Source organism: Podarcis bocagei (genome assembly GCF_964188305.1).
Source record: "Podarcis bocagei genome assembly, chromosome: 1".
Classification (NCBI taxonomy): domain Eukaryota; kingdom Metazoa; phylum Chordata; class Lepidosauria; order Squamata; family Lacertidae; genus Podarcis; species Podarcis bocagei.
This window is the reverse complement of record NC_138125.1, coordinates 131,740,403-131,758,935: the sequence shown is the minus strand read 5'-3', so window position 1 is coordinate 131,758,935 and position 18,533 is coordinate 131,740,403. Positions and strand designations below refer to the sequence as shown.

The window sequence follows — 18,533 nt, the reverse complement described above, 5'->3', positions numbered from 1 at the left end:
ATTTGGTTTCAACAAAACAGCTTCAACTAAAGCATCCCCCAAGTTTTATTTATTTTTTAAAAAGAAGTTACCTTATTGCAATAGAGCATCCAAAGTTCATACAGCCGCTCTCTGGACGCCATCGTTCGCCTTCCTCAGTCGTGAAGTATCATATGCTCAAGATCCTATCATGCTCACTTTCAATTCAAAATGTTCGCTTTAATTCGTCAATCCAATCAAGGACGGGGAAAACAAGTTTCTCCAATACTCTTGCACGGTTAAATCGGCTAAGGGTGACAATCAGCCCTCTCCTTTTCATCGATGGCACTTTGGAATTAACCTCTGAAAGGAAAATTGTGCTGGCTGGAACGTGCAGGATGTGTGACGACGTAAGAAAGGAAACGTTATAATTCCATATTACGAGTGCTGAAGGAGATCCCAGGAACTGCTCTTGTTGTTTCTGAATGATGAAATCTCAGTAAGATGTTGTTGACCTCAAGTCTTCATCATCCCCCTCAGTGACAAACTGCATGGTAGAAAATATATTTTCAGTGTACCAAACAGCAAAGCAATGTTGACAGATCACCTGGCAAAATAAAGACTGATTTATTTATTTATTTAAAAAGTACCCACTATGTTGGGTATTTTCTACAATTCAAAATAATTTATTTAATTTTAAAGTGCTCGGAAACTCATTTCCCTGCTTTTGCTTCCGTAAAATGCGCCAGAAATTAGAATAAGGGCATCCCTGAGCAAAAATAAAACCTCTTCACAATAGAACCACCAACCTCTCCAGGTTTTCCCCTCCTCTCACATACCCAGTGTCCAAATGTTCCCCCTAGCTTAGAAATTATAAAAACCCTAACCATTTTCAAAGGGTGATGAAAAACGGACAACTTCCGGGGAATTTGGGGGGTGGGTAGACTGATAAAGCTGTCAGAGGTTAAAGTGTCGACTGCGCTCTACCACAGTACTACTTAAGATATATACTTTTTAAAATAATAATCCAAAATTAAACACAGATCACCTCTCCTCAAACCTTGTTTCTGATGGTTCTTCCCCCCCCCTCACCTTCCTCTATTTCAAACACAGTTGTTTTCCTAACTTCACTTGTCTGCCCCTTTTACAAGGTGCCTCTCCTTCAGCCCAGCACAATACAATGATGCAACAACAACAATGAATAAATTATTTTGGGAATTATAGGGACAGAACTACCTAAACTATATAGAAACTTATTCATGTATGCTACTACAGCCGCAAGAAGGTTACTCGCCCCAAAATGGAAAGAATAAGAAGTCCCAGCAAAGGAAGAATGGATACCAAAACGTACGGAATACGCAGAAATGGCGAAACTTACTTACCGGAAAAGTAAGAAATCAAGATTGCAAACTTTTTATAAAAGAATGGAAATGGGTTTATTGGAAAAATAAGAAAGCAAGAAAGCAAACTTTTTATAAAAGAATGGAAATGGGTTTACTGAATATTTACAGATAAACTGTAAACAGGTAAAAACGGGATTGTTGTAATAACCTGCAGTTTGACAAGCGTATATATTTGAAGTAGATTAACAAGTGAGCAACTTAAGTTAATTTTGAATATGCAGAAGATATTACAAATAAATTGAAGGAGCCGCAGAAAGAGGGGGATGGAAGTCGAGTTAAAGTAGATTAAAAAGTGAGCAACTTAAGCTAATTTGAAATTTGCAGAAGATGTTACAAATAAATTGAAGGAGCCGCAGACAGAGGGGGAGGGAAGTCGAGTTCCCAAATGTTAAAAGGATTGCAAAACTAGTATAATGCATAAACCTGAAAAGCACAGATTTTTTTTTAAAAAAATGAATAAATAATAATAATAATAATAATGAATAATTTAATGATGGTGATAATGATAATAATAACAATAACAATAATAATAATACTAATTTCTCATCGCCCCCCAACCCCACCCTTCTTCCAGGGCACACCACCTCTAATCCCCGTGCTGTAGTTTCAGGAGAGAGAAATTATAGTTTCAGGAGAGAGAAATTATAGTTTCAGGAGAGAGAAATTATCATTATTCTCATTGCATTTGCCCTCTCCACTTCCCTGTTTCCTCCCCCCCCCCCCATACCTCGCCCTCCTCCAGCCCCACAGCCAGGCGGCTCTCCCCTCCCCGCCGCCCCACAGGGGCTCCTCGCTCACCGGGGACGCGGGAGGCTCCTCGGACCCCGGAGACGAGGCGCCTTCGCTGGCCGCGGACTCAGCCCAGCTCGGGGGAAGAAGCTGAGACGGCTCAGCAGGACGAGGAGGCGGCGGCGGCGATGCTTGCTACTGCTGCTGCTGCCGCCGCTGCTGGCAAATGGGAAGCCACATCGGCCGCCCCGACGCCCCGCCCACATTCCAAAGCTGCCTCCTTCCGCCCCGCCCCGCGACGCAACCACGTCCGCCCTTCTGGCGAAGGCGCACGGAGATGACATTGGCGGAGGAGGTGGGGGAGGGGAGGGGAAAAGGAAGCCTCGGCGGCCATCTTGGTTCCTGGCAGAGTCTTTTTCCCTTCCCGCACACTTCTTGCCCCCGCTGCTTGCTCTCTGTTCTAGAACGGGAGCATACTTACCAACAATTCTGAAAATTCTGTGTATCTGAAGAAGTGTGCATGCACACGAAAGCTCATACCAAGAACTAACTTAGTTGGTCTTTAAGGTGCTACTGGAAGGAATTTTTTTATTTCAACAATTCTGAAAAGAGGGACGTCATATTCAATAATAATAGTTGTTGTTGTTGTTTCTGTTGTTGAGGTTTATTACTATTACTATTATTATTATTATCATCATCATTATTATCATTATTATCATTATATTTTTCAATAATAATAATAATAATAATAATAATAATAATTAATTAATTATACCCCGCCCATCTGGCTGGGTTTCCCCAGCCACTCTGGACAGCTTCCAACAAAACACTAAAATACAATAACCTATTAAACATTAAAAGCTTATTATTATTATTATTATTATTATTATTATTATTATTATTATTATTATTAAAAGCTTCCCTAAACAGGGCTGCTTGTTATGCCTATTATTCTATTTATTTTAATCATTTTATACTTTTATTATTTATTTATTATTATTTATTGTTATTATTATATTATCATTTCTATTTATTATTTATTTATTATATTTAGTAGTAGTACTCTGTATTTCTATTATTCTATTTGTTATGATGATGAATCTATTATTATTATTATCATTATTATCATTATTATTATTATTATCATTATCATTATCATTATTATTCTTTATTCTTTGGTGAAAAAATCTGAGAGAGGAGATCCCAGCAGACTTTAGGGATGCCAAAATTATCAATCTCTTTATTTTAAAAAATGTGATAGAACGGATTGTGGAAAATACCAGCCGCAGCCAGCAAAATTCTTGCAAGAATCTTAGGCAAACGATCTCCTAACAATATCCGAGGCGAGCCTTCCTGAATCCCAAAATGGTTTTTTGATTTTCTGGAGGGACAGAGGATGTGATTTTCACCGCTCGACTGCTTCAAGAAAAATGCAGAGAGCCCAACCAACCCCCATATATGTGTTTATTGACTTGACTAAGGCCTTTGATACTGTGAATTGTAATGCCCTGTCGACTGTCCTTCTGAAAATTGGTTGTCCAGATCAATTTGTGAACGTCCTTCAGCTCCTCCATGATAATATGGCATCAACAATTTCAGATAACAATGGCTCTCAAAGTGAACCATTCACAGTGAGTTCAGGCGTTAAGAAGGGTTGTGCTGTCGCCCCAAATATTATTATTATTATTATTATTATTATTATTATTATTATTATTATTATTATTGTACTGAAATTGTGACCGCGCGGCTTAGGGATTTTTTCAAAAAAAAGTTGCTCAGACCTCGAGGGCTAATTCTGTTTCGATGATAAAAACCCATCTGTTTCCACCGAAAAACCTTTCAGGGGATCGTTTGCAACAGTTTGGCACCATTTTTGAGTGAATTGCAGAACGTCAGATTTTTGCTGAAATTGTGACCGCGCGGCTTAGGGTTTTTTCAAAAAAACGTTTAGACCTCGAGGGCTAATTCTGTTTTGATTATAAAAACCCATCTGTTTCCACCGAAAAACCTTTCAGGGGATCGTTTGCAACAGTTTGGCACCATTTTTGAGTGAATTGGAGAACGTCAGATTTTTGCTGAAATTGTGACCGCGCGGCTTAGGGATTTTTTTAAAAAAAAATGTTTAGAACTCGAGGGCTAATTCTGTTTCGATGATAAAAACCCATCTGTTTCCACCGAAAAACCTTTCAGGGGATCGTTTGCAACAGTTTGGCACCATTTTTGAGTGAATTGCAGAACGTCAGATTTTTGCTGAAATTGTGACCGCGCAGTTTAGGGATTTTTTCAAAAAAAAGTTGTTTAGACCTCGAGGGCTAATTCTGTTTTGATGATAAAAACCCATCTGTTTCCACCGAAAAACCTTTCAGGGGATCGTTTGCAACAGTTTGGCACCATTTTTGAGTGAATTGCAGAACGTCAGATTTTTGCTGAAATTCTGACCGCGCGGCTTAGGGATTTTTTCAAAAAAAAGTTGTTCACACCTCGAGGGCTAATTCTGTTTCGATGATAAAATCCCATCTGTTTCCACCGAAAAACCTTTCAGGGGATCGTTTGCAACAGTTTGGAACCATTTTTGAGTGAATTGCAGAACGTCATATTTTTGCTGAAATTGTCACCTTAGGGTGAAATTGTGGCTTAGGGATTTTTTTTTTAAAAAAGTTGTTCATACCTCAAGGGCTAATTCTGTTTCGATGATAAAAACCCATCTGTTTCCTCCAAAAAACCTTTCAGGGGATCGTTTGCATCAGTTTGGCACCATTTTTGAGCGAATTGTAGAACTTCAGATTTTTGCTGAAATTGTGACCGCGCGGCTTAGGGATTTTTTTTAAAAAAAAATTGTTCAGACCTTGCGGGAAAATTCTTTTTCAATGATAAAAACCCATCTGTTTCCACCGAAAAACCTTTCAGGGGATCGTTTGCAACAGTTTGGCACCGTGTTTGAGTGAATTGCAGAATGTCAGATTTTTGCTGAAATTGTGACCGCGCGGCTTAGGTATTTTTTTTTAAAAATTGTTCAGACCTCGAGGGCTAATTCTGCTTCGATGATAAAAACCCATTTGTTTCCACCGAAAAACCTTTCAGGGGATCGTTTGCAACACTTTGGCACCATTTTTGATTGAGTTGCAGAACTTCAGATTTTTGCTGAAATTGTGACCGTGCGGCTTAGGGATTTTTTTTTTTTAAAGTTGTTCAGACCTTGCGGGAAAATTCTTTTTCAATGTTAAAAACCCATCTGTTTCCACCGAAAAACCTTTCAGGGGATCGTTTGCAACAGTTTGGCACCATTTTTGAGTGAATTGCAGAATGTCAGATTTTTGCTGAAATTGTGACCGCGCGGCTTAGGGATTTTTTTAAAAAAATTGTTCAGACGTTGAGGGCTAATTCTGTTTCGATGATAAAAACCCATCTGTTTCCACCGAAAAACCTTTCAGGGGATTGTTTGCAACACTTTGGCACCATTTTTGTTTGAATTGCAGAACGTCAGATTTTTGCTGAAATTGTGACCGTGCGGCTTAGGGATTTTTTTTAAAAAAAGTTGTTCAGACCTCGAGGGCTAATTCTGTTTCGATGATAAAAACCCATCTGTTTCCACTGAAAAACCTTTCAGGGGATCGTTTGCAACAGTTTGGCACCATTTTTGAGCGAATTGCAGAACTTCAGATTTTTGCTGAAATTCTGACCTTAGGGATTTTTTTAAAAAAATCCCTTAGGCCTTAGGGATTTTTTTTTTAAAAAAGTTGTTCAGACCTTGAGGGCTAATTCTATTTCGATGATAAAAACCCATCTGTTTCCACTGAAAAACCTTTCAGGCGATTGTTTGCAACAGTTTGGCACCATGTTTGAGTGAATTGCAGAACGTCAGATTTTTGCTGAAATTGTGACCGCGCGGCTTAGGGATTTTTTCAAAAAAAAGTTGTTCAAACCTCGAGGGCTAATTCTGTTTCGATGATAAAAACCCATCTGTTTCCACTGAAATACCTTTCAGGGGATCGTTTGCAACAGTTTCGCACCATTTTTGAGTGAATTGCAGAACGTCAGATTTTTGCTGAAATTGTGACCGCGCGACTTAGGGATTTTTTTTAAAAAAAAAGTTGTTCAGACCTTGCGGGAAAATTCTTTTTCAATGTTAAAAACCCATCTGTTTCCACCGAAAAACCTTTCAGGGGATCGTTTGCAACAGTTTGGCACCATTTTTGAGTGAATTGCAGAATGTCAGATTTTTGCTGAAATTGTGACCGTGCGGCTTAGGGATTTTTTTAAAAAAATTGTTCAGACGTTGAGGGCTAATTCTGTTTCGATGATAAAAACCCATCTGTTTCCACCGAAAAACCTTTCAGGGGATTGTTTGCAACACTTTGGCACCATTTTTGTTTGAATTGCAGAACGTCAGATTTTTGCTGAAATTGTGACCGTGCGGCTTAGGGATTTTTTTTTAAAAAAGTTGTTCAGACCTCGAGGGCTAATTCTGTTTCGATGATAAAAAACCCATCTGTTTCCACTGAAAAACCTTTCAGGGGATCGTTTGCAACAGTTTGGCACCATTTTTGAGCGAATTGCAGAACTTCAGATTTTTGCTGAAATTCTGACCTTAGGGATTTTTTTAAAAAAATCCCTTAGGCCTTAGGGATTTTTTTTTAAAAAAAGTTGTTCAGACCTTGAGGGCTAATTCTATTTCGATGATAAAAACCCATCTGTTTCCACTGAAAAACCTTTCAGGCGATTGTTTGCAACAGTTTGGCACCATGTTTGAGTGAATTGCAGAACGTCAGATTTTTGCTGAAATTGTGACCGCGCGGCTTAGGGATTTTTTTCAAAAAAATTGTTAAGACGTCGAGGGCTAATTCTGTTTCGATGATAAAAACCCATCTGTTTCCACCGAAAAACCTTTCAGGGGATCGTTTGCAACAGTTTGGCACCATTTTTGAGCGAATTGCAGAACGTCAGATTTTTGCTGAAATTGTGACCGCACGGCTGAAGGATTTTTTCCCAAAAAAGTTGTTCAGACCTTGCGGGAAAATTCTTTTTCAATGTTAAAAACCCATCTGTTTCCACCGAAAAACCTTTCAGGGGATCATTTGCAACACTTTCGCACCATTTTTGATTGAGTTGCAGTACGTCAGATTTTTGCTGAAATTGTGACCGTGCGGCTTAGGGATTTTTTCAAAAAAAAGTTGTTCAGACCTCGAGGGCTAATTCTGTTTCGATGATAAAAACCCATCTGTTTCCACTGAAAAACCTTTCAGGGGATCGTTTGCAACAGTTTCGCACCATTTTTGAGGGAATTACAGAACGTCAGATTTTTGCTGAAATTGTGACCGTGCGGCTTAGGGATTTTTTCAAAAAAAAGTTGTTCAAACCTCGAGGGCTAATTCTGTTTCGATGATAAAAACCCATCTGTTTCCACTGAAATACCTTTCAGGGGATCGTTTGCAACAGTTTCGCACCATTTTTGAGTGAATTGCAGAACGTCAGATTTTTGCTGAAATTGTGACCGCGCGACTTAGGGATTTTTTTTAAAAAAAGTTGTTCAGACCTTGCAGGAAAATTCTTTTTCAATGTTAAAAACCCATCTGTTTCCACCGAAAAAACTTTCAGGGGATCGTTTGCAACAGTTTGGCACCATTTTTGAGCGAATTGCAGAACGTCAGATTTTTGCTGAAATTGTGACCGCGCGACTTAGGGATTTTTTCAAAAAAAGTTGTTCAGACCTCGAGGGCTAATTCTTTTTCAATGTTAAAAACCCATCTGTTTCCACTGAAAAACATTTCAGGGGATCGTTTGCAACAGTTTGGCACCATTTTTGAGCGAATTGCAGAACATCAGATTTTTGCTGAAAGTGTGACCGCGCGACTTAGGGATTTTTTTTTTTAAAAAGTTGTTCAGACCTTGAGGGCTAATTCTATTTCGATGATAAAAACCCATCTGTTTCCACCGAAAAACCTTTCAGGGGATCGTTTGTAACAGTTTGGCACCATTTTTGAGTGAATTGCAGAAAGTCAGATTTTTGCTGAAATTGTGACCGCGCGGCTTAGGGATTTTTTTTAAAAAAAGTTGTTCATACCTCGAGGGCTAATTCTGTTTCGATGATAAAAACCCATCTGTTTCCACCGAAAAACCTTTCAGGGGATCGTTTGCAACAGTTTGGCACCATTTTTGAGCGAATTGCAGAACGTCAGATTTTTGCTGAAATTGTGACCGCACGGCTTAGGGATTTTTTCAAAAAAAAGTTGTTTAGACCTTGCGGGAAAATTCTTTTTCAATGATAAAACCCATCTGTTTCCACCGAAAAACCTTTCAGGGGATCGTTTGCAACAGTTTCGCACCATTTTTGAGGGAATTACAGAACGTCAGATTTTTGCTGAAATTGTGACCGTGCGGCTTAGGGATTTTTTCAAAAAAAAGTTGTTCAAACCTCGAGGGCTAATGTGTTTCGATGATAAAAACCCATCTGTTTCCACTGAAATACCTTTCAGGGGATCGTTTACAACAGTTTCGCACCATTTTTGAGTGAATTGCAGAACGTCAGATTTTTGCTGAAATTGTGACCGCGCGACTTAGGGATTTTTTTTTAAAAAAAGGTGGTCAGACCTTGCAGGAAAATTCTTTTTCAATGTTAAAAACCCATCTGTTTCCACCGAAAAAACTTTCAGGGGATCGTTTGCAACAGTTTGGCACCATGTTTGAGTGAATTGCAGAATGTCAGATTTTTGCTGAAATTGTGACCGCGCGACTTAGGGATTTTTTAAAAAAAATTGTTCATACGTTGAGGGCTAATTCTGTTTCGATGATAAAAACCCATCTGTTTCCACCAAAAAACCTTTCAGGGGATCGTTTGCAACAGTTTGGCACCATTTTTGTTTGAATTGCAGAACGTCAGATTTTTGCTGAAATTGTGACCGTGCGGCTTAGGGATTTTTTTTTTTAAAAGTTGTTCAGACCTCGAGGTCTAATTCTGTTTCGATGATAAAAACCCATCTGTTTCCACTGAAAAACCTTTCAGGGGATCGTTTGCAACAGTTTGGCACCATTTTTGAGGGAATTGCAGAACGTCATATTTTTGCTGAAATTGTCACCTTAGGGTGAAATTGTGGCTTAGGGATTTTTTTTAAAAAAAGTTGTTCATACCTCAAGGGCTAATTCTGTTTCGATGATAAAAACCCATCTGTTTCCTCCAAAAAACCTTTCAGGGGATCGTTTGCAACAGTTTGGCACCATTTTTGAGCGAATTGCAGAACGTCAGATTTTTACTGAAATTGTGACCGCGCGACTTAGGGATTTTTTCAAAAAAAGTTGTTCAGACCTCGAGGGCTAATTCTTTTTCAATGTTAAAAACCCATCTGTTTCCACCGAAAAACCTTTCAGGGGATCGTTTGCAACAGTTTGGCACCATTTTTGAGCGAATTGCAGAACATCAGATTTTTCCTGAAAGTGTGACCGCGCGACTTAGGGATTTTTTCAAAAAAAGTTGTTCAGACCTCGAGGGCTAATTCTTTTTCAATGTTAAAAACCCATCTGTTTCCACCGAAAAACCTTTCAGGGGATCGTTTGCAACAGTTTGGCACCATTTTTGAGTGAATTGCAGAACATCAGATTTTTGCTGAAAGTGTGACCGCGCGGCTTAGGGATTTTTTTTAAAAAAAAGTTGTTCAGACCTTGAGGGCTAATTCTATTTCGATGATAAAAACCCATCTGTTTCCACCGAAAAACCTTTCAGGGGATCGTTTGTAACAGTTTGGCACCATTTTTGAGTGAATTGCAGAAAGTCAGATTTTTGCTGAAATTGTGACCGCGCGGCTTAGGGATTTTTTTTAAAAAAAGTTGTTCATACCTCGAGGGCTAATTCTGTTTCGATGATAAAAACCCATCTGTTTCCACCGAAAAACCTTTCAGGGGATCGTTTGCAACAGTTTGGCACCATTTTTGAGCGAATTGCAGAACGTCAGATTTTTGCTGAAATTGTGACCGCACGGCTTAGGGATTTTTTCAAAAAAAAGTTGTTCAGACCTTGCGGGAAAATTCTTTTTCAATGATAAAACCCATCTGTTTCCACCGAAAAACCTTTCAGGGGATCGTTTGCAACAGTTTGGCACCATTTTTGAGTGAATTGCAGAACGTCAGATTTTTGCTGACATTGTGACCGCGCTGGCTTAGGGATTTTTTCAAAAAAAAGTTGTTCAGACGTTGAGGGCTAATTCTATTTCGATGATAAAAACCCATCTGTTTCCACTGAAAAACCTTTCAGGGGATCGTTTGCAACAGTTTTGCACCATTTTTGAGGGAATTGCAGAACTTCAGTTTTTTGCTGAAATTGTGACCGCGTGGCTTAGGGATTTTTTCAAAAAAAAGTTGTTCAGACCTCGAGGGCTAATTCTGTTTCGATGATAAAATCCCATCTGTTTCCACCGAAAAACCTTTCAGGGGATCGTTTGCAACAGTTTGGAACCATTTTTGAGTGAATTGCAGAACGTCATATTTTTGCTGAAATTGTCACCTTAGGGTGAAATTGTGGCTTAGGGATTTTTTTCAAAAAAAAGTTGTTCAGACCTCGAGGGCTAATTCTGTTTCGATGATAAAATCCCATCTGTTTCCACCGAAAAACCTTTCAGGGGATCGTTTGCAGCAGTTTGGCACCATTTTTGAGTGAATTGCAGAACGTCAGATTTTTGCTGAAATTGTGACCTTAGGGTGAAATTCTGGCTTAGGGATTTTTTCAAAAAAAAGTTGTTCAGACCTCGAGGGCTAATTCTGTTTCGATGATAAAATCCCATCTGTTTCCACCGAAAAACCTTTCAGGGGATCGTTTGCAACAGTTTGGCACCATGTTTGAGTGAATTGCAGAATGTCAGATTTTTGCTGAAATTGTGACCGCGCGGCTTAGGTATTTTTTTAAAAAAATTGTTCAGACCTCGAGGGCTAATTCTGTTTCGATGATAAAAACCCATCTGTTTCCACCGAAAAACCTTTCAGGGGATCATTTGCAACACTTTCGCACCATTTTTGATTGAGTTGCAGAACGTCAGATTTTTGCTGAAATTGTGACCGTGCGGCTTAGGGATTTTTTCAAAAAAAAGTTGTTCAGACCTCGAGGGCTAATTCTGTTTCGATGATAAAAACCCATCTGTTTCCACTGAAAAACCTTTCAGGGGATCGTTTGCAACAGTTTCGCACCATTTTTGAGGGAATTACAGAACGTCAGATTTTTGCTGAAATTGTGACCGTGCGGCTTAGGGATTTTTTCAAAAAAAAGTTGTTCAAACCTCGAGGGCTAATTCTGTTTCGATGATAAAAACCCATCTGTTTCCACTGAAATACCTTTCAGGGGATCGTTTGCAACAGTTTCGCACCATTTTTGAGTGAATTGCAGAACGTCAGATTTTTGCTGAAATTGTGACCGCGCGACTTAGGGATTTTTTTTTTAAAAAGTTGTTCAGACCTTGCAGGAAAATTCTTTTTCAATGTTAAAAACCCATCTGTTTCCACCGAAAAAACTTTCAGGGGATCGTTTGCAACAGTTTGGCACCATGTTTGAGTGAATTGCAGAATGTCAGATTTTTGCTGAAATTGTGACCGCGCGACTTAGGGATTTTTTAAAAAAAATTGTTCATACGTTGAGGGCTAATTCTGTTTCGATGATAAAAACCCATCTGTTTCCACCAAAAAACCTTTCAGGGGATCGTTTGCAACAGTTTGGCACCATTTTTGAGGGAATTGCAGAACGTCATATTTTTGCTGAAATTGTCACCTTAGGGTGAAATTGTGGCTTAGGGATTTTTTTTTAAAAAAGTTGTTCATACCTCAAGGGCTAATTCTGTTTCGATGATAAAAACCCATCTGTTTCCTCCAAAAAACCTTTCAGGGGATCGTTTGCAACAGTTTGGCACCATTTTTGAGCGAATTGCAGAACATCAGATTTTTGCTGAAAGTGTGACCGCGCGACTTAGGGATTTTTTCAAAAAAAGTTGTTCAGACCTCGAGGGCTAATTCTTTTTCAATGTTAAAAACCCATCTGTTTCCACCGAAAAACCTTTCAGGGGATCGTTTGCAACAGTTTGGCACCATTTTTGAGTGAATTGCAGAACATCAGATTTTTGCTGAAAGTGTGGCCGCGCGGCTTAGGGATTTTTTTTAAAAAAAAGTTGTTCAGACCTTGAGGGCTAATTCTATTTCGATGATAAAAACCCATCTGTTTCCACCGAAAAACCTTTCAGGGGATCGTTTGTAACAGTTTGGCACCATTTTTGAGTGAATTGCAGAAAGTCAGATTTTTGCTGAAATTGTGACCGCGCGGCTTAGGGATTTTTTTTAAAAAAAGTTGTTCATACCTCGAGGGCTAATTCTGTTTCGATGATAAAAACCCATCTGTTTCCACCGAAAAACCTTTCAGGGGATCGTTTGCAACAGTTTGGCACCATTTTTGAGCGAATTGCAGAACGTCAGATTTTTGCTGAAATTGTGACCGCACGGCTTAGGGATTTTTTCAAAAAAAAGTTGTTCAGACCTTGCGGGAAAATTCTTTTTCAATGATAAAACCCATCTGTTTCCACCGAAAAACCTTTCAGGGGATCGTTTGCAACAGTTTGGCACCATTTTTGAGTGAATTGCAGAACGTCAGATTTTTGCTGACATTGTGACCGCGCTGGCTTAGGGATTTTTTCAAAAAAAAGTTGTTCAGACGTTGAGGGCTAATTCTATTTCGATGATAAAAACCCATCTGTTTCCACTGAAAAACCTTTCAGGGGATCGTTTGCAACAGTTTTGCACCATTTTTGAGGGAATTGCAGAACTTCAGTTTTTTGCTGAAATTGTGACCGCGTGGCTTAGGGATTTTTTCAAAAAAAAGTTGTTCAGACCTCGAGGGCTAATTCTGTTTCGATGATAAAATCCCATCTGTTTCCACCGAAAAACCTTTCAGGGGATCGTTTGCAACAGTTTGGAACCATTTTTGAGTGAATTGCAGAACGTCATATTTTTGCTGAAATTGTCACCTTAGGGTGAAATTGTGGCTTAGGGATTTTTTTCAAAAAAAAGTTGTTCAGACCTCGAGGGCTAATTCTGTTTCGATGATAAAATCCCATCTGTTTCCACCGAAAAACCTTTCAGGGGATCGTTTGCAGCAGTTTGGCACCATTTTTGAGTGAATTGCAGAACGTCAGATTTTTGCTGAAATTGTGACCTTAGGGTGAAATTCTGGCTTAGGGATTTTTTCAAAAAAAAGTTGTTCAGACCTCGAGGGCTAATTCTGTTTCGATGATAAAATCCCATCTGTTTCCACCGAAAAACCTTTCAGGGGATCGTTTGCAACAGTTTGGCACCATGTTTGAGTGAATTGCAGAATGTCAGATTTTTGCTGAAATTGTGACCGCGCGGCTTAGGTATTTTTTTAAAAAAATTGTTCAGACCTCGAGGGCTAATTCTGTTTCGATGATAAAAACCCATCTGTTTCCACCGAAAAACCTTTCAGGGGATCATTTGCAACACTTTCGCACCATTTTTGATTGAGTTGCAGAACGTCAGATTTTTGCTGAAATTGTGACCGTGCGGCTTAGGGATTTTTTCAAAAAAAAGTTGTTCAGACCTCGAGGGCTAATTCTGTTTCGATGATAAAAACCCATCTGTTTCCACTGAAAAACCTTTCAGGGGATCGTTTGCAACAGTTTCGCACCATTTTTGAGGGAATTACAGAACGTCAGATTTTTGCTGAAATTGTGACCGTGCGGCTTAGGGATTTTTTCAAAAAAAAGTTGTTCAAACCTCGAGGGCTAATTCTGTTTCGATGATAAAAACCCATCTGTTTCCACTGAAATACCTTTCAGGGGATCGTTTGCAACAGTTTCACACCATTTTTGAGTGAATTGCAGAACGTCAGATTTTTGCTGAAATTGTGACCGCGCGACTTAGGGATTTTTTTTTTAAAAAGTTGTTCAGACCTTGCAGGAAAATTCTTTTTCAATGTTAAAAACCCATCTGTTTCCACCGAAAAAACTTTCAGGGGATCGTTTGCAACAGTTTGGCACCATGTTTGAGTGAATTGCAGAATGTCAGATTTTTGCTGAAATTGTGACCGCGCGACTTAGGGATTTTTAAAAAAAAATTGTTCATACGTTGAGGGCTAATTCTGTTTCGATGATAAAAACCCATCTGTTTCCACCAAAAAACCTTTCAGGGGATCGTTTGCAACAGTTTGGCACCATTTTTGAGGGAATTGCAGAACGTCATATTTTTGCTGAAATTGTCACCTTAGGGTGAAATTGTGGCTTAGGGATTTTTTTTTAAAAAAGTTGTTCATACCTCAAGGGCTAATTCTGTTTCGATGATAAAAACCCATCTGTTTCCTCCAAAAAACCTTTCAGGGGATCGTTTGCAACAGTTTGGCACCATTTTTGAGCGAATTGCAGAACATCAGATTTTTGCTGAAAGTGTGACCGCGCGACTTAGGGATTTTTTCAAAAAAAGTTGTTCAGACCTCGAGGGCTAATTCTTTTTCAATGTTAAAAACCCATCTGTTTCCACCGAAAAACCTTTCAGGGGATCGTTTGTAACAGTTTGGCACCATTTTTGAGCGAATTGCAGAACATCAGATTTTTGCTGAAAGTGTGACCGCGCGGCTTAGGGATTTTTTTTTTTTAAAAGTTGTTCAGACCTTGAGGGCTAATTCTATTTCGATGATAAAAACCCATCTGTTTCCACCGAAAAACCTTTCAGGGGATCGTTTGTAACAGTTTGGCACCATTTTTGAGTGAATTGCAGAAAGTCAGATTTTTGCTGAAATTGTGACCGCGCGGCTTAGGGATTTTTTTTTAAAAAAAGTTGTTCATACCTCGAGGGCTAATTCTGTTTCAATGATAAAAACCCATCTGTTTCCACCGAAAAACCTTTCAGGGGATCGTTTGCAACAGTTTGGCACCATTTTTGAGCGAATTGCAGAACGTCAGATTTTTGCTGAAATTGTGACCGCACGGCTTAGGGATTTTTTCAAAAAAAAGTTGTTCAGACCTTGCGGGAAAATTCTTTTTCAATGATAAAACCCATCTGTTTCCACCGAAAAACCTTTCAGGGGATCGTTTGCAACAGTTTGGCACCATTTTTGAGTGAATTGCAGAACGTCAGATTTTTGCTGACATTGTGACCGCGCTGGCTTAGGGATTTTTTCAAAAAAAAGTTGTTCAGACGTTGAGGGCTAATTCTATTTCGATGATAAAAACCCATCTGTTTCCACTGAAAAACCTTTCCGGGGATCGTTTGCAACAGTTTTGCACCATTTTTGAGGGAATTGCAGAACTTCAGTTTTTTGCTGAAATTGTGACCGCGCGGCTTAGGGATTTTTTCAAAAAAAAGTTGTTTAGACCTCGAGGGCTAATTCTGTTTCGATGATAAAAACCCATCTGTTTCCACCGAAAAACCTTTCAATGGATCGTTTGCAACAGTTTGGCACCATTTTTGAGTGTATTGCAGAACGTCAGATTTTTGCTGAAATTGTGACCTTAGGGTGAAATTCTGGCTTAGGGATTTTTTCAAAAAAAAGTTGTTCAGACCTCGAGGGCTAATTCTGTTTCGATGATAAAATCCCATCTGTTTCCACCGAAAAACCTTTCAGGGGATCGTTTGCAACAGTTTGGAACCATTTTTAAGTGAATTGCAGAACGTCATATTTTTGCTGAAATTGTCACCTTAGGGTGAAATTGTGGCTTAGGGATTTTTTTCAAAAAAAAGTTGTTCAGCCCTCGAGGGCTAATTCTGTTTCGATGATAAAATCCCATCTGTTTCCACCGAAAAACCTTTCAGGGGATCGTTTGCAACAGTTTGGAACCATTTTTGAGTGAATTGCAGAACGTCAGATTTTTGCTGAAATTGTGACCTTAGGGTGAAATTCTGGCTTAGGGATTTTTTCAAAAAAAAGTTGTTCAGACCTCGAGGGCTAATTCTGTTTCGATGATAAAATCCCATCTGTTTCCACCGAAAAACCTTTCAGGGGATCGTTTGCAATAGTTTGGAACCATTTTTGATTGAATTGCAGAACGTCATATTTTTGCTGAAATTGTCACCTTAGGGTGAAATTGTGGCTTAGGGATTTTTTTTAAAAAAAGTTGTTCAGACCTTGAGGGCTAATTCTATTTCGATGATAAAAACCCATCTGTTTCCACCGAAAAACCTTTCAGGGGATCGTTTGTAACAGTTTGGCACCATTTTTGAGTGAATTGCAGAAAGTCAGATTTTTGCTGAAATTGTGACCGCGCGGCTTAGGGATTTTTTTTAAAAAACGTTGTTCATACCTCGAGGGCTAATTCTGTTTCGATGATAAAAACCCATCTGTTTCCACCGAAAAACCTTTCAGGGGATCGTTTGCAACAGTTTGGCACCATTTTTGAGCGAATTGCAGAACGTCAGATTTTTGCTGAAATTGTGACTGCACGGCTTAGGGATTTTTTCAAAAAAAAGTTGTTCAGACCTTGCGGGAAAATTCTTTTTCAATGATAAAACCCATCTGTTTCCACCGAAAAACCTTTCAGGGGATCGTTTGCAACAGTTTGGCACCATTTTTGAGTGAATTGCAGAACGTCAGATTTTTGCTGAAATTGTGACCGCGCGGCTTAGGGATTTTTTCAAAAAAAAGTTGTTCAAACGTTGAGGGCTAATTCTATTTCGATGATAAAAACCCATCTGTTTCCACTGAAAAACCTTTCAGGGGATCGTTTGCAACAGTTTTGCACCATTTTTGAGGGAATTGCAGAACTTCAGTTTTTTGCTGAAATTGTGACCGCGCGGCTTAGGGATTTTTTAAAAAAAAAGTTGTTTAGACCTCGAGGGCTAATTCTGTTTCGATGATAAAAACCCATCTGTTTCCACCGAAAAACCTTTCAGGGGATCGTTTGCAACAGTTTGGCACCATTTTTGAGTGAATTGCAGAACGTCAGATTTTTGCTGAAATTGTGACCTTAGGGTGAAATTCTGGCTTAGGGATTTTTTCAAAAAAAAGTTGTTCAGACCTCGAGGGCTAATTCTGTTTCGATGATAAAATCCCATCTGTTTCCACCGAAAAACCTTTCAGGGGATCGTTTGCAACAGTTTGGAACCATTTTTGAGTGAATTGCAGAACGTCATATTTTTGCTGAAATTGTCACCTTAGGGTGAAATTGTGGCTTAGGTTTTTTTTCAAAAAAAAGTTGTTTAGACCTCGAGGACTAATTCTGTTTCGATGATAAAAACCCATCTGTTTCCACCGAAAAACCTTTCAGGGGATCGTTTGCAACAGTTTGGCACCATTTTTGAGTGAATTGCAGAACGTCAGATTTTTGCTGAAATTGTGACCGGACGGCTGAGGGATTTTTTCCAAAAAAAGTTGTTCAGACGTTGAGGGCTAATTCTGTTTTGATGATAAAAACCCATCGGTTTCCACTGAAAAACCTTTCAGGTGATCGTTTGCAACAGTTTTGCACCATTTTTGAGTGAATCACAGAACGTCAGATTTTTGCTGAAATTGTGACCACGCGGCTTAGGGATTTTTTTTAAAAAAAGTTCTTCAGACCTCGAGGGCTAATTCTGTTTCGATGATAAAAACCCATCTGTTTCCTCCAAAAAACCTTTCAGGGGATTGTTTGCAACAGTTTGGCACCATTTTTGAGCGAATTGTAGAACTTCAGATTTTTGCTGAAATTGTGACCGCGCGGCTTACGGATTTTTTTTTAAAAAAATTGTTCAGACCTTGCGGGAAAATTCTTTTTCAATGATAAAAACCCATCTGTTTCCACCGAAAAACCTTTCAGGGGATCGTTTGCAACAGTTTGGCACCGTGTTTGAGTGAATTGCAGAATGTCAGATTTTTGCTGAAATTGTGACCGCGCGGCTTAGGTATTTTTTTAAAAAAATTGTTCAGACCTCGAGGGCTAATTCTGCTTCGATGATAAAAACCCATTTGTTTCCACCGAAAAACCTTTCAGGGGATCGTTTGCAACACTTTGGCACCATTTTTGATTGAGTTGCAGAACGTCAAATTTTTGCTGAAATTGTGACCGTGCGGCTTAAAGATTTTTTAAAAAAAAAGTTGTTCAGACCTCGAGGGCTAATTCTGTTTCGATGATAAAAACCCATCTGTTTCCACTGAAAAACCTTTCAGGGGATCGTTTGCAACAGTTTCGCACCATTTTTGAGGGATTTGCAGAACGTCAGATTTTTGCTGAAATTGTGACCGCGCGACTTAGGGATTTTTTTTAAAAAAAGTTGTTCAGACCTTGCGGGAAAATTCTGTTTCGATGATAAAAACCCATCTGTTTCCACTGAAAAACCTTTCAGGGGATCGTTTGCAACAGTTTGGCACCATTTTTGAGGGAATTGCAGAACGTCATATTTTTGCTGAAATTGTCACCTTAGGGTGAAATTGTGGCTTAGGGATTTTTTTTTTTTAAAGTTGTTCATACCTCAAGGGCTAATTCTGTTTCGATGATAAAA

General features: G+C 39.0%; 1 protein-coding gene across 4 annotated transcripts in view; it reads right to left on the bottom strand.

Moving 5' to 3' along the window:
- NBEAL1 (neurobeachin like 1) overlaps positions 1–2,324 on the bottom strand; it is a 142,931-nt gene extending 140,607 nt beyond the window's left edge. For 3 of the 4 annotated variants that reach the window (XR_014007218.1, XM_081190961.1, XM_081190963.1), the window contains exons 1-2: positions 2,160–2,324; positions 72–505 (exon numbers count right to left, since the gene is read on the bottom strand). Coding sequence is in view for 3 of the 4 variants with exons in the window: in XM_081190961.1 (XP_081047087.1) it covers positions 72–122 (51 nt within the window). In the remaining variant the exon portion in view is untranslated. Of the gene's footprint in view, positions 1–71; positions 566–2,159 lie in introns of all 4 variants that reach the window. The other variant, XM_081190962.1, reaches the window with a different exon arrangement.
- Positions 2,325–18,533: the final 16,209 nt, after the last annotated feature.